This window comes from Lolium perenne, chromosome 6, assembly GCF_019359855.2.
Source record: "Lolium perenne isolate Kyuss_39 chromosome 6, Kyuss_2.0, whole genome shotgun sequence".
Classification (NCBI taxonomy): domain Eukaryota; kingdom Viridiplantae; phylum Streptophyta; class Magnoliopsida; order Poales; family Poaceae; genus Lolium; species Lolium perenne.
The window spans coordinates 75,877,191-75,893,940 of record NC_067249.2 but is presented as its reverse complement, the minus strand read 5'-3'; the positions used below and the strand labels follow the sequence as shown (position 1 = coordinate 75,893,940).

General features: G+C 47.8%; 2 protein-coding genes across 2 annotated transcripts; one reads left to right on the top strand and one right to left on the bottom strand.

Annotated features, from left to right (window-relative positions):
- Window positions 1-681: 681 nt before the first annotated feature.
- On the bottom strand, window positions 682-8,122 carry LOC127307720 (pentatricopeptide repeat-containing protein At2g02750). The gene is made up of 4 exons (XM_051338481.2): window positions 6,130-8,122; window positions 5,785-6,002; window positions 5,106-5,179; window positions 682-4,996 (listed from the first exon to the last, which is right to left on the bottom strand). Exon 1 carries the CDS (start codon window positions 8,063-8,065, stop codon window positions 6,191-6,193), a length of 1,875 nt encoding a protein of 624 aa, XP_051194441.1. The 5' UTR covers window positions 8,066-8,122; the 3' UTR covers window positions 682-4,996; window positions 5,106-5,179; window positions 5,785-6,002; window positions 6,130-6,190.
- Window positions 973-4,787, top strand: LOC127307719 (receptor kinase-like protein Xa21). Its single transcript, XM_051338480.2, has 2 exons — window positions 973-4,036; window positions 4,149-4,787. Exons 1-2 carry the CDS (start codon window positions 973-975, stop codon window positions 4,550-4,552), a joined length of 3,468 nt encoding a protein of 1,155 aa, XP_051194440.1. The 3' UTR covers window positions 4,553-4,787.
- Window positions 8,123-16,750: the final 8,628 nt, after the last annotated feature.

Here is a 16,750-nt window from a genome sequence, read left to right as displayed (position 1 = left end):
CTTCCATGCTGTATATATGCACGCCATTATCTACTTATTATTTTATGAAGTGCACTAAAATATCTACTTTACTTTTGTACTGACTATGAGTTTACACACACTAACGATTCGTGCAAGTATTATAGAACCCGAGATAGTACATCTGTCCCTACTTGACAAGATAATGTCAGAAATAAGGGAAAAACTAGATTAAAAAATGCATCATCTCTTTTCTCACGAGGGGAAAAGGACAAGCGGTATGAGAATTGCTTGAATCTGCATACTAGACTTTCCTGTTCAGAGGCAATGGCAACAATCGCATGCAGATCGGAGATGTTGGAAGGAAAAGTAGGCAATGAGAGACCAGTAACACATTATCTTTCAGAAAAATAATCAGAATTCAAGTGGTTGGGCATGAATGCGAGGCACAATCGGCTATGTCTCTCTCGGTAAACTCCTAGTTGCCGCAACTCTTTATTGTCTTCTAATATACCGCAACAAAGCTGGCTCGCAATTAAATTGAAGTAGGATTTTTGTTAGTAGATACCAGTTTCAATCAATCAGAAGTGTCTGAAGCATCTGCCTAGAGCAGGAGCGTCAAGCCACTGAAATTTTCCAATTTTTCTAGTGCACGAAATTTTGATGCCATAAGGCTCTGATTCTGCAATAATCTAGGTTCTTGCTGATTAGGCCAGGTCAATGTAGTCAATGATAAGATTTATTAATCTGGTTTGCAATCAACCAGAGGTTTCTGAAGCATCTCTTCTGGGAAGTAGAATATTTGCTTCTTGACTGGGCTTCCTAAAAAAGGTGCTATGACCCCTTGTAGTAAAACAAGTAGTCTTGGATAACCTTTATTATTGGTGGATAAGCATAGCCAGTTGGCTGATGGCTACGTAGACAGACAGTTGACTTGACTTTGTGACGATGTATGTTTGGACTAGTTGAAAGGAACCACTTCTCTCTTGTGTTCTGCTCATCTTCTTCTGTGACATGCGCTTGCACACCATCCTCACAAGCTCACAAGGCTCAACACCAATGGAACTGGCGAAGTCTGTCTTGCTCGCCTTGCTTGCCCTTCTTGCATGGCTCGCTGCTGGTTCCACAGCCGATGACCGCCTCACTCTCATGTCATTCATGTCAGGCATGGCAGCAAACTCCTCGTTAGCTCTTGCACAGTCATCATGGGGAAACAGCTCTGTTCCCACATGCCAGTGGCGTGGTGTGACATGTGGCCTGACTGGCCGCCGCCGCGGCCGTGTGGTGGCACTGGACCTCCCCGGGCTCGGCCTCGACGGCACCATCCCGCCGGAGCTGGGTAATCTCACCTACTTGAGGTGGCTCCATCTCCCTGCCAACCACCTCCATGGCATACTTCCCCCAGAGCTCGGCAACCTCCCTGAGCTCAGCCATCTCAACCTCAGTTACAACTCATTCCAAGGGAGGATTCCGGGGTCACTTTCAAACTGCACCCGTCTCCAGAACCTATTGCTGTATAGCAATAGTCTTCATGGCGAAATACCACCGGAGCTCTGCTTGCTGAGTGATCTCAAGGTACTCAATCTTGGCCAGAACACTCTAATAGGAAACATCCCACCGGGGATTGGAAACCTTGTAAACCTAACAACACTGAATCTACAATTTAACAACCTATCGGGGGGGATCCCACAGGAAATAGGTGGTCTCGTTAACCTTGTTGGACTAGGTCTAGGTTATAACCTTCTGAGAGGTTCCATCCCTGCTTCACTTGGAAACCTTTCAGCACTCCAATATATCAGTATCCCTTCAGCTAAATTAACAGGGAGCATACCACAGCTGCCAAAGCTTTCATTTCTTCTTGTCCTTGAACTAGGAGTAAACAACCTCGAAGGAAGAATCCCTGCATCATTGGGAAATCTCTCATCACTAGTGTTTCTTAGTCTTCAGCAAAATCGCCTCACAGGGCACATCCCAGAGTCATTAGGTAGTCTTCAGGTGCTTAATAACCTTGATCTTTCACAAAACAATCTTTCAGGCCCCATACCACATTCTCTTGGAAATCTAGGTACCCTCGTGACCCTCCGTCTAGACTATAATGAACTGGAAGGTTCTTTTCCTCCTTCGCTGCTCAACCTTTCCACTCTTGAAGATCTAGGTCTACAAAGCAATCGTCTTAGTGGGTCATTTCCACATGAGATAGGTAATAAGCTCCCAAATATACAAAGTTTTGTTGCGGATATCAATCAATTTCATGGAACAATTCCATCATCCATGTGCAATGCCTCTATGCTTCAAATTCTGCAAGTAGTATATAACTCTTTGTCTGGACGAATTCCTCCTTGTCTTGGAACTCGACAAAACAGATTGTCAGTCGTGGCACTTTCAAAAAATCAACTCGAAGCAACAAGCGATGCTGATTGGGGATTTCTGTCGAGCTTGACAAATTGCAGCAATTTGCGGAGCTTAGATTTGGGTTACAACAGTCTTCAAGGCGAGTTGCCTAGTTCAATTGGCAACCTTTCCTCAGGTTTGAGTTTTCTTATCATAGCAAACAACAACATAGTTGGAAAGATACCTGAAGGAATAGGGAGCTTGGTCAACTTGAAGTTACTTTACATGGACTACAACCATTTGGAGGGAACTATTCCAGCTTCTCTTGGTAAAATCAAGGTGTTGAATCGATTATCTCTACCACATAACAACCTGTCAGGATCCATCCCACCAACCCTAGGCAATCTTACAGCACTAAATGTATTATTGCTCCAAGGAAATGCACTTGATGGAAGAATTCCCTCCAGTCTTAGCAGTTGCCCCATAGAACAACTGGATCTTTCATATAACAGTCTTACTGGCACAATACCTAAAGAACTCTTTCTCATGTCTACCTTATCCAGCTTCATGCTTCTGGGGCATAATTTAATATCTGGTACTTTGCCATCTGAAATGGGTAACCTAATAAATGTTGGAGTGTTTGATTTCGCTTCAAACAACATTTCTGGAGAGATTCCTGCCTCCATTGGTGAGTGCCAGAGCTTGCAGTATCTTCACATATCTGGAAACTCACTCCAAGGGGAAATTCCATTATCAATGGAGCAACTAAAAGGTCTCTTGGTGCTTGACCTTTCCAGCAATAATTTGTCGGGTGGCATCCCTCAGTTTCTTGGGAACTTGAAAGGCCTTTCTGCTCTGAATCTTTCATTCAACAATTTTGAAGGTGAAGTCCCAAAACATGGAGTGTTCCTCAATCTAACAGCAATTTCGATTAATGGAAATGATGGTCTGTGTGGTGGTATCCCTCAATTGAATTTGCCACCCTGTACCAACCACACCACCAAGAAGCCATCCAGGAAACTTCTCATGATAATCTCCATATGCAGTGCAGCTTTATTTATCACATTAGCGTCTGCACTGTTCATATTCTACCATAAGAGCAGAAAAATGAAATCAAGCGCACAATTATCACTCATCAGTGAGAACTATATGCGGGTTTCTTACGCTGAATTATTCAAAGCAACAAATGGTTTTTCTTCTGAAAACCTCATTGGAGCAGGAAGCTTTGGCTCGGTCTACAAGGGAAGCATGCAAAGCAATGACCAACAAGTAGTCGTTGCTGTGAAGGTGTTCAACCTCAAGCAACGTGGTGCTTCTCAGAGCTTCGATGCGGAATGTGAGACACTAAGATGTGTTCGCCATCGGAACCTTGTAAAGATACTGACAGTATGCTCGAGTATTGATTTTGAGGGCCATGACTTCAAGGCCCTTGTATATGAATTCCTAACAAATGGAAACTTGGAAGAATGGCTACACCAGAAGCTCATGGGAGATGGTGAATGCAAGGCAAAAGATCATATTGCAAGGCTAAGCATTGCCATTGATGTGGCATTCTCACTTGAATATCTTCACCAACATAAGCCATTGCCAATTATTCACTGTGATCTTAAGCCAAGTAATGTTCTCCTCGACAATGACATGGTTGCTCATGTTGCTGATTTTGGGCTTGCAAGATTTGTACACCAAGACTTGGAGAAATCAAGTGGTTGGGCTTCAATGAGAGGAACAATTGGTTATGCTGCACCAGGTGCATTTTTAAATTTATACTTTTATATATACTCCATATATAACTGCTTTTGTTGATTTCAGAGTATGTAACTTGCAATATAGGTTTTTTTTATAATTTTTTTTTATTTCAGAGTATGGACTTGGAAACCAAGTCTCAATCCAAGGTGATGTCTACAGCTATGGCATATTGCTGCTAGAAATGTTCACTGGAAAAAGACCAACAGATAGTGATTTTGGAGAAGTTATTGGCCTTCGTGAGTATGTTCAGATGGCACTGCCAGACAAGATTGGTAATGTCATCGACGAATGGTTAATACCAGAGATGGGAAATGATGAACAAGACAAGTCCAACTCTAACGAGAGTAGAGATCTTCGAATTGCTTGCATCAGCTCGATTCTGCGTATTGGCATTTCTTGTTCAGAGAAGACGCCAACAGATCGCCCACAGATTGGAGATGCTCTAAAAGAGTTGCTAGCAATAAGAGACAAGTTCCACAAGAATCACTCCGGTGAAGGACCAACGTCAAGCCACTGAAACATGTGGAGATCAGCAAGGTGTTGCAAGCTGCCGTCTCCAATCTCCTATCCAGTGCAGCATTTACAGAAGGCTCGATACAAGATTGTAATAGTTGGTCTGAAGTCAAATTTTTGTAGCAAGCCTTTTCATAAAGCATTAAGACCCCTCCCCACCACCCAAGCTATCATGCTCCCATTTCCCAATGTACTATATGTACCAATTAACTGCAACAGTTTTCAGGCTTCCTTCCACAGTTGAGTGCTTTCTACGTCACTACTTAACGCAGAAGCGACTGGTGTTATCGAAGACACATGTTACTGAGAGATCTCAAAAGGCTTATATGTACCAACAGTATCCAGCCACCATTGTCACTGTGTTCCTTTCTTTTGTGCGTTGGGTGTTGGGGTTGGGGGTAGGGCACAAAAACAGTATAGCTGAAACTACTACTCTTATGAATTAGACCTACAAAAAATATTTGCGAGAAAAATGAGTATGGAAAAATTTAAGGACATAGGTACCACTGCTATTTCTATTGTTCGCAAAGGATGGTGCAGATCCAGGTAAGTCTTACTCTGCAATAACCAGGCTGTGAAGCACAACATCCACAGAGTGTTGGCAACTTGGTACTCATTAGGAATCAGTTGCCTGTAGAGAGTATAAATAAAGCATAAACTCACAATATTTTAAAAACATATTTAAACACATCCATCAATGACCAAAGTGGCTAGGGGAAGTCAAAAGATGGTAAGAACATGGGCATTCATTGTTTGACAAGTCAACAACTAAGTTATATAATTGCATTTACAGCAAAACTCTTATATCAATAAAGACCATGAAAAATCTTGCCAGCTTTTGTTCAGCATTGATTTCTTCTAGTTTTCGTGATTTACATGGGGACAATTTCATGTTGTATATATGCATGAAACTGTGCACTGAATTTTTCTACTTAATACCACTAGTATAAAAATAAGGGCACAACCAGCTTTTTTCATCTAAAGACACCACTTGGTATAGATTAACTAGGGAAAGTGGCTCGCGATTTTTTTCGAGAAACTAAGTGGCTTACAATTTATGCAGCTGCTGTACCACATAGAAAATACCTTTCTGACTACTCAACAACATATCTTTAAATGTTACTAGAAAACAACTGCATCCTAAATGTGCTGATTGGAGGGACATTTTTTCTCCATGCTGTGGCTCAAATGGTTGCCACTGACATGATTATGGTTACTATATCTGGTTCAGCCTACCTTCTTGACCTCTGTATAGAGCTCTACCATACCGGACAAGTCCTTTTCATGTGGTGTTTTGACATGTTTCCGTACTGAGGATGGACCTACAGACGGCTTCAATCTTCTGTTAATGTTCTTCGCACATAAAAAGGTGGCTATCCATTGAAGTTCAAAATACAAGCATACACAACTTATGTATAGACCATTCAATCAACAATGGTCAATATAGATCATGCCTGCAAAAGAAATTACATGTTTCAGGCAAGAAACTGGCATACTCCTAAATTTATCATCCATAGAATGTAGGCAGCATTAAGCTTTTTGTTATGGCTAGATGGCCGGCTTGGGAAGAAATGCCCATACCTTCTGAACACAAATCAGAATTTTCATTTTCTTCCCAACTAGGAAGGCAAGAAACAGATTTTCATACAAGTTCACTACATGCAGGAGCTTTGACGAGGTGCTTGTCTGACATCGATTTCCTCAACGTCTCTACATCATTCCATCGATATTGTTCAGCGTATATGTTGGATAGAATTACCCATGGAGTTGTGCATGAAGGGTCCAAATCATAGAGTTTTGTTGCTGCTATTTCACCGAGTTCTGCATTAGAGTATTTTCTACAAGCACCAAGAAAGGAATACCACATTGAAGCTGGTGGATCATTATGTTTCAGTAATAAACTATAAGCTTCAGATAGTTTCCCAGCACGGCAAAAAAGATCAACCATGACGCTCAAGTGTTCAACAGTAGGGTTGATACTGTAGGTATTCTCCATCACTTGGTAGATATGCAATGCTTTTTGGAATAATCCTGAATGGCTACAGGCTGAAAGAGCACAGAGAAAGGTGGCCGAGTTGGGCTGCACTTGCTGCTGAAGCATCTCACTGAAGGTCTTCAATGCTAAACTATTTTTTCCACACCTTCCATAACCAGAAATCATTGCATTCCACAAAGCTGGATCATTCAATTTTCTCCCTCTTTTCTCAAATACTCTACCAGCATACCTATCACATCCACAGCTCATAAACATGTCAATCACTGTTGTCTGGAAAACATCATCCTCAAAATCTTGCATTGTCCGAATAACTTGGCAATATATCTGCTTCCCATGCTGGATATCTGACATGGCCGAACAAGCACTCAACATGCTTGTCATGGTTTCCAGGTTCACGCCTGAGACTCCCTCCAGTCGCATCTTACTGAAAAATGAGAAGACCTCAGCAAACATCTGGTGATGCGCAAGCCCATTAATCACCAGATTCCATGTAATTCTGTCAGGTCGGAACCCTTTCAACCGCAGCTGTTCAAACAACCTTACGGCGTCTGCAAGCTTGTCGTGTATCAGAAAACCTGAGATCATTGCGTTCCAGGTCACCAAGCTGCGCTCATCCATGGTAGAGAAAACCTGGTAAGCACACTCAAGGGAACCACATTTTGAGTACATGTCAATGAGCGCAGTCCTGATCTTGACATTGCAATCCATTGCGCGCTTCAGGACGTAGCAATGAGCCTCTTTACCAAGCGACGGTGCCATCACGCTTGTGGAAACCGAGAGGACTACCAGCAAAGTAGTCTCATTAGGTTTTCCACTGGACCCACGTATCATTCCCCTAACAATGTCCAAAGCTGTAAAATGTTCACCATTCCTCAATAGCCCAGAAGCCATTGCATTGTAACTCTCGACGCCCTTACCAACCGTGAGCTCAAGAATCCTCCTCGCGGCACCCGAGTCCCCACAATCCAAGTACATTGTGATGAGCGCCGTGGCGACATAGTGATCCAAGCAATGCCCAGCCTTCACCGCGAGCCCATGCAGCTGCTTCCCTTGCTCCACCGCCCGACAAGCAGGTAGCACGCTCGCCACCGTGACAGAGTTCGGCAACATCCCCTCTTTCCCGAGGAGCCCAAACACATCCCTCGCTTCACCAGCCTTGCCGCACTGCGAGAGGCCCGCGATGAGGGCATTGAAGCACGGCACGGTCCGCTCCCGCATTCCATCGAACACCACGCGCGCGTCCCGGAGACGGAGGAGCCTGGCGTAGGCGCTCGTCAGGGCTGTGGCCGTGTAGGGGCAGGCGGAGAAGCCGGACTTAGCGAGGTGGCCGTGGACTTGGAGCGCGGCGGAGGTGTCCTGGAGCGCGGCGCAGGACTTGAGGAGGCAGGGGAAGGTGAAGGCGTTGGGACGCAGGTTGGAGGCGTGGGCTCCGGAGTAGAATAGGAGAGCTTCCTGGTGGCGTCCACTGGAGACGAGTTCGCCGAGTCGCTTCCATGGCGCCACGGTGGCCGCGGAGAGCATGACCGCATTGGTTCCGGCGGGGAGGGGGCACTCAGGTAGTCAGGTGGTGGATTGCATAAGTAGAAATGGGGGGTTGGAAATTGTAAAACTGACAACGAGGTCTACTTCTTTACGGGTCACCGCAGCGACGCAAACATGACCCAAATATGAACCTTGGATGCGTTTCTACGGACGCTGCACGAACACGCAAAGTGTCCGCTCGTGTCTGGCAATGGGTCTAAAAAGGCTGATATCAGCCCCTTGCACTTTAGGTGTTAGAGTTAAGATTCTAAAACTGAGCCTCGCCACATCTACTCTCCCAAGAGCATAGCCATTTAGAATGGCTAGGATGTACGGTCTCACAATAGACCAGAAATGTTTGGAACTCATCCGTCCCAGAGCCGTATGAACCTTCATATTAGCCAAGCCCGCAGAACCAAAGAAGCCCTGAGAATGCACCGTCTGCATCAGGATTAAATGTTGTAGTATTGTCAAGTAAAATTACAGGATACTGTTTACAACTAAACGATTAAGGAACCCACGACCCCCAAGTGACCTTCACGGAGATAGAGGCAAAATCAAGCATTATTTGACGTCTAGAACCGGCAAGCCCGGGTGGCCCACAGATGGTGATGGTGGCATATGGCCCATCGAGCGGTCCAGTTGCTGTTGATAGAAGATGGATAAAGTCCAGCCCAGGAACAGGAGCCGGATGTCAACCGACCTATGCGGAAGTCGGATCCGTGAAGGCCCATGAAGTATCCAGATCCACTACGGCAAGTAAGGAAAGGTGGATCCTTACGTGCATGGTAATGTAATATTCCGTAGTTAGGCATCTTGTATTCCGGCTAGGACTCTCCGTGTAAACCTTAGATCCGAGCGCCTTTATTAGCCGGATCCTGGGAGCCCTAGAGGCACAACCACAACTCATTGTAACAACGCGTAAGCGCCCAGATAATTTCAGACAAGCAGCAGTAGACCCTGTCATCGTGCAGGTGTTCCAAAGCTGGGTAATTCGCGTACCACCGTCCCAAGGACACTCCGCCCAATGGCCCCTACTTCTTCTCCCCCTCGTGAGGATCCCTCCTCTGAGGCACCGTCGAATAGGCAATGACAGTTGGCGCCCACCGTGGGGCCAGCGGCAGAACCGGGAGGGTTCCGCCATGGGAAGCTACGATGAAACCATCACTGTGGGGCGTGTCCTTTACGTCAGAAACTTCCTGATTGTCCCTCACAACGAGTGCTGGATTCCGGCTAAAACTGACCCCATCAAGCTCTCCATCACCCCGATCATCTTCATCGGCGAAACCGTTGATTCCGACGGAAACGCCCTGGTAAGTCACGCTGACGCGACCGCCACTGAGCAGGACGCAGTCGCGAAGATCCGATCTGAGGCGCGGGAACTTCCTAAGGAAGATTCCGTCTTAGATCTGGAAATTTTCAAAACCCACCAAATCCGCCCCTAAGCAGGAAATTACGGTGGAAGACCAATGCAGATCCGCCTGGGTCTCCCAAGTGTTAGAGAAGCAAAGGTGTCACTTCGTGCACTTCCTCGCACATACCGCAGGAACCGCCCTCCCTCAGGATGCAGCTGGACCCATGCAGGTTGAGGTTCCCGGAGACAACGCAGCCCCGGATCAGCAGGAGACTGTCAGAGATAGCGATGCTCTGGATCAGCAAGAGGAGGCTGGAGGCAAAGAAGAATCAATCTTGGGCAACCTGAGCCCAACATCCGACGACGCTTCCTCCATGGACACTGAAGAGTACAATCGTGCACTGAAGGAACTGGAAGGGGAAGGACAGTCCGAAGCAGAATCCGCCCAGCCAAAGGAGGTCCTTGCGACCATAACCGGGCTGGAGCAGACTCCCAGACGCGGACGACGAAACTACTCCATCCGATCCCAGACTCCCAGGTCCGTCCAACTCGGAGACTCCGCCTTCGCGGCCACGGCGTCGCGCGTTGCCGGATCCTGCAGAAGGACTTTTCCCCGAGCACGAGGAACACCTAACCCCGGAGAAGTTCGTCGAGCAAGCAGGCATAGACGCTATTGCGCATTCGGAAATCCTCAACAAGCCGATAACTCCGGAAGAGTCCGCAGATCCGGAAGCTCTAGAGGCAAAAAGAAAGGAGATGCTGGCCACCGCCAAGAAATTTGCGAACACAACAATGGCAATGTTGGAGGAAAGGCAAGAGGCTGAAGAAGTGATGGCAGGATTCCTCAAAAGACGGCGCGAAGCTGTAGACTCCTTGCAGAAAGCTAAGCAACTCCAGGAACATTTGGAGTCCATGATGGGCGATGCCACAAGGATCAGATAGGATCCGGCGGGAAGCTATCACCCCTCGCAAGATCAACTTTGCAACTCCCACTGATCAGCAGACGCTCACAACTCCAAACGATAACATGAAGAAGGTTGCGGAGCTCTTAGCCAAGAAAGATGAGGAAATCGACATCAACCACCTCCGCACGCTCGTTGCCTCAGCAATGAAGCAACAGAGCAAGGCAGACACTTCGCGCAGGTTGGAATCCAACCCGGAACATTGTGTGTCTACCGCGCAGAAGGACGCCTCCGGAAGACAACATCGTGATGATGAATCGCACATCGGATCCACGGAGCGCAGAAGAAGGACCAGAGAACATCCGAACCCAATCCTGGTGCCCTCGGAAACACCTCCGATGGACCCAAAGAAGGGAAAAGGCCCGATGTACACTGGCAGGGACAAATACCGGAACCCATCACCTCCACCCCGGATCCCGCGTCCTCCTCCGCCACCTCGCCGCCGTAGTCCAGTCGGAAACATCAGACCCCATGGGCCAGGTGGAATCAATATCCGCGACAACGCGCCGCCTCCGAAGAATCGGAACACGGAGCGCACGCTGGAGACTCGTCGGAGCCACAACGAAGAACGCGAGCCCGAGCCTCGCAGAAGCCGGAATGATGGAGGCGACCCTCACCAAGGAGAAGGTAGCGACCGAAGCCGGAGTCAGCCGCAGGAAGGGTGTAGGGAATCTAAAGGCGAAAGCAAGAGGTCCCACATGCCCCCTCGCAGATCTCCCTCCCCACCACCTAGTGGAGGAGGTGGAGGCGGAGGCGGAGGCCAGAGATCTTGCTCCTGTTCAAAATCCCCTCGCAATGGCCCACGTGATGCACGGGAATGTCTCAATGAATACAGATCCGAATACATTGGCCCAAAATGCTTCGGCAGGATGATCCGAGAGGAGCCAAAGCCAAAGAGCTTGAACCTCAAGCTAACCGGAAATCTAAAGCCTTACGATGGTAGTGAGAGACCTGATACCTGGATCGAGGATTACTACAATGCAGTGACCTTTGCCGGAGGGACCTCCAATATAGCCTGCCGCATGCTCCAGTTGTACCTTGTTGGTCCAGCCCGTACCTGGCTCAGTGACCTCGAGGAAAACTCCATCTTTTGCTGGTTTGACCTGAAGAACGCCTTCGAGAAACACTTCAGGGGAACTTACAAGAGACCTGCCACAACAATGATCTACATGCATCTATCCAGAAGAAGGGTGAAACTTCAAGGATCTTCCTCACCCGGTGGTTAGCAACCAAAAACAAGTGCGAGAACGTGGATAACCGCATAGCTATGCACACCATCATAGGTGGCTTGCAGAGAGGAGGGCTGCTCCAGCATAAGCTTACTTGCTTGATCAATGATAACAATCTAACACTAGATGACATGATCACCACAGCCAGCAATCACACCGCCGCTGATGACCACGCAGGTGGAGAGCTCGCAGCCACAGCCTTACCCCTACATCAGCAAAAGAAGAACCGTGATAACGGTGGAAGCAACAACAACAAGCGGAAGAACCCCTCCGACGACCAAAAAAGCGGCGGATCCGACATGGTCGCAATGACGTTCCAACGCGGAGGTCAAGGAGGCGAAAGAGGCCGTGGGCGTGGTGGCGGAGCCGGCCGGGGCCTGCAGCGTGCTGACGAAGTCACCGTTGCCGGAACCCGCGCTCCCCAGACGTACGAAGAGTACAAGGATATGCCATGTTTAGCTCATATAGATCCGGCTACTGGCAAATCCTCCCACACCAATCGCAACTGCAAGTGGGTCAACGATCTCAAAACTGACCCGCATGCATGATAGAAACGCGCCCAGAAGCACCGCCCACGCGGCAAAGGAGGCAAGGGCAAGAACAAGGACAAGGATGAGGAAAGTTTCGAGGCGATGGATGAGGATGACCCTTCGCCGGATCCCAAAGAGGGTTCCGCAGCAAACAAATCCAACCCCTTCATCAAAAAGAGTGTTGGGGCTTACCACACTTTCCTCGGACCCCCGACGGTCCGGGCGAAGAAATCGGCCCTCCGGATCCTGAACGCCACAGTTCCAGCTGTGTCGCAGTATGTCAAATGGTCAGAAAAGCCCCGCACCTTCGATAGGGCGGATCACCCAACCATTATCCCCAAAGAGTGCTACGCCCTGGTTGTAAGTCCCCGCATCGACGGTTATGACTTCTCCAAGTGCCTTATGGATGGCGGAGCCAGCTTGAACATCATGTACCTAGAGATTTGGAGAGGATGAACCTTACCAAGGAGCAGCTCAAGCACAGCACCACTGAATTTCATGGTGTAGTTCCGGGTAAAATGGCAAACTCCCTGGGCAGCATCAAACTTCCTGTGGCCTTCGGCGATGTTAATAATTTCCGTGAAGAGATGATCACGTTCGAAGTAGTGCCCTTCAAGAGCTCCTACCACGTCATCTTCGGCAGACCCACCTACCACAAGTTTCACGCAAGGGCATGCTACATCTACAACAAGCTCAAGATTCCGGGTCCCAACGGCATGATCACCGTATCCGGAGACTACAAGAAAGCTCGAGACTGCGAGGAGGGCGAAGCCGCCTTTGCAGAATCTGTCATATCTGGAGAAGAGCTGCAAGGCTACAGGGCCGCGGTGAATCCGAATGAGATGCATACCACCAAAAAGCAGATCTCCGAACATAAGACCTCGTTCAAGGTCGCGACAGACACCAAGAAGGTCGACCTCAAGGTAGGCGACAGCTCCAAGCAGGTGTCAGTCGGAGCCGACATGGAACCCAAACAGGAAAGCGCGCTCGTCGAGTTCCTCCGAGCTAACATGGATATCTTCGCATGGCAACCTTCTGACATCTTCGGAGTACCAAGAGAACTTGCCGAGCACTACATCAACATAAATCCGGGTGCAAAACCGGTGAAGCAAGCTATACGACACTTTAGAGATAAGAAGCGCCGCGCCATAGGGATGGAATTGACAAAGATACTAGAGGCAGGTTTTGTAGTAGAAGTTATCTGATACGTCTCAAACGTATCTATAATTTCTTATGTTCCATGCTACTTTTATGATGATACTCACATGTTTTATACACACTTTATATCATTATTATGCATTTTCCGGCACTAACCTATTGACAAGATGCCGAAGAGCCAGTTGCTGTTTTCTGCTGTTTTTGGTTTCAGAAATCCTACAAAGGAAATATTCTCGGAATTGGACGAAATCAACGCCCAGGGTCTTATTTTTCCACGGAGCTTCCAGAAGACCAAAGGGGATACGAAGTGGGGCGACGAGGCGCCTCCACCATAGGGTCGCACGGCTAGTGAGGGGCCCGCACCACCCTATGGTGTGGGCCCCTCGTCAGCCCCCCGACGCTGCCCTTCCGCCTACTTATAGCCTTCGTCGCGAAAACCCTTTTACCGAGAGCCACGATACGGAAAACCTTCCAGCGACGCCGCCGCCTATCCCATCTCGGGGGATTCAGGAGATCGCCTCCGGCACCCTGCCGGAGAGGGGAATCATCTCCCGGAGGACTCTTAATCACCATGATCGCCTCTGGGTTGATGTGTGAGTAGTTCACCCCTGCACTATGGGTCCATAGCAGTAGCTAGATGGTTGTCTTCTCCTCATTGTGCTATCATGTTAGATCTTGTGAGCTGCCTATCATGATCAAGATCATCTATTTGTAATGCTACATGTTGTGTTTGTTGGGATCCGATGAATATGGAATACTATGTCAAGTTGATTATCAATCTATCATATATGTGTTGTTTATGATCTTGCATTCTCTCCGTTGCTAGTAGAGGCTCTGGCCAAGTTGATACTTGTAACTCCAAGAGGGAGTATTTATGCTCGATAGTGGGTTCATGCCTCCATTAAATCTGAGACAGTGACAGAAAGTTCTAAGGTTGTGGATGTGCTGTTGCCACTAGGGATAAAACATTGATGCTTTGTCTAAGGATATTTGTGTTGATTACATTACACACCATACTTAATGCAATTGTCTATTGTTTGCAACTTAATACTGGAAGGGGTGCGGATGCTAACCCGAAGGTGGACTTTTTAGGCATAGATGCATGCTGGATAGCGGTCTATGTACTTTGTCGTAATGCCTGATTAAATCTCATAGTAGTCATCATGACATGTATGTGCATTGTTATGCCCTCTTTATTTGTCAATTGCCCAACTGTAATTTGTTCACCCAACATGCTATTTCTTATTGGAGAGACACCACTAGTGAACTGTGGACCCCGATCCATTCTTTTACATCTGAATGCAATCTACTGCAAACATTGTTCTTTACTGTTCTTTGCAAACAAACATCATTTTCCACACCATACATTTAATCCTTTGTTTACAGCAAGCCGGTGAGATTGACAACCTCACTGTTAAGTTGGGGCAAAGTATTTTGATTGTGTTGTGCAGGTTCCACGTTGGTGCCGGAATCCCTGGTGTTGCGCCGCACTACATTCCGTCACCAACAACCTTCACGTGCTCCTTGACTCCTACTGGTTCGATAAACCTTGGTTTCTTACTGAGGGAAACTTGCTGTTGTACGCATCACACCTTCCACTTGGGGTTCCCAACGGGCGTGTGCTTTACGCGTCAACATTATCCATACTGATTGGGTCGCAAACCCCGTCCTTGTACCCAAAAAGAATTCTGAAATACTAAGAATGTGCATCGATTACTCCGGCTTGCATTGTCCGAAGGATCCATTCCCCTTGCCGCGCATTGACCAAGTCATTGATTCGACGGCAGGGGTGGAACTTCTGTGTTTTCTTGACGCATATTCCGGGTATCACCAGATCCGGATGAAGAAGTCCGACCAAAAGGCGACCTCGTTCATCACTCCCTTTGGCACTTACTGCTATGTCACCATGCCCTTTGATTTGAAAAATGCAGGTGCCACATACCAACGTACGATGCAGCGGTGCCTGAAGGACCAAATTGGCCGGAATGTGCACACCTACGTTGATGACATCGCGGTCATGACCCGGAAAGGATCCGACTTGATCAGCGACCTCACGGAAACCTTCGAGAATCTCCACGGTACAAGATGACGTTGAATCCGTTGAAGTGCATCTTTGGCATACCAGCCGGAAAACTCCTTGACTTCATTATATCTCACAGAGGCATTGAAGTGAACCCGGAAAAAATCAAGGCTATCCTAAATATCAAAAGGCCAACCTGTCTCAAAGATGTGCAACGATTAACTGGCTGCATCGCTGCAATCAGTAGATTTGTTAGCCGTCTTGGCGAGAAGGCACTACCTTTATACAAGCTGCTGAAGAAAACGGACAAATTTGTCTGGGACGACGCAACAGATGCAGCACTCCAGGGGTTAAAAGATATACTCTCTTCCCCACCTATTTTGGCGGCCCCGGCTGAGTCAGGACCTATGTTCCTCTACCTGGCAGCCTCCAACAAAGTCATCAGTCTCGTTGTCGTGGTGGAGCGAAAGGAAGAAGGCTACGAATACGGAGTCCAGAGGCCAGTTTACTACATAAGCGAGGTCTTGACGGAATCCAAGCAAAGATACCCTCACTTTCAGAAGCTAGTCTACGGAGTATTCCTAGGCAGCTGGAAGTTGAGACACTACTTCCAGGAGCATGCTATGACAGTGGTGAGCAAAGCTCCGTTGTCAACCATCATCAACAATTTCGACGCAATAGGGCGTGTAGCAAAATGGGGCATTGAACTTTTTTCCTTCGATATCAACTACCAAGCCAGAACCGCGATCAAATCCCAAGCTTTGGCGGACTTTCTCGCCGATTGGACTGAAGCGCCGGAGGGCACACCTGTGCCGGAACATGAACCTTGGATCATGCAATTTGATGGATCCAAGCAACATCAAGGCTCAGGGGCTGGAGTCCCCTGAAGTCACCTACCGGAGAAGAACTGCAGTACGTCCTACAGATTCACTTCGAAGCTACAAACAATATGGCGGAATACGAGGCTTTACTACACGGTTTGTGCATCGCTAAGAAGATTGGGATCAAGCACATCATATGCTGCGGAGATTCCGACCTGGTGGCACAACAAGTAGCCGGAACCTGGAACGCCAGAAACTCCGTCATGGCGGCTTACAGAGACGAAGTTGACGAGATCGCCAAGTGCTTCCTCGGATATGAAGTCAAATACGTCAGGAGAGACGATAACACAACGGCAGATATGCTGTCCATGCTCGTATCCGACCGGACACCCATTCCGCTTGGAATTTTCCCGGAGCATCTACGGACACCCTCGGTGAAGGGCGCTAACCCGGAAAACCCAGATGTGGCAGTGTCTCCGGCTAAGGAGGTAATGGCTATCATTCCTGCCTAGACACAGCCTTTCCTGGATTACCTCATTGATCGGAAGTTGCCATAGGATGAAGTCCTCGCACGTCAGATCGTCAGGCGAGCAAGATCCTACACAATTGTT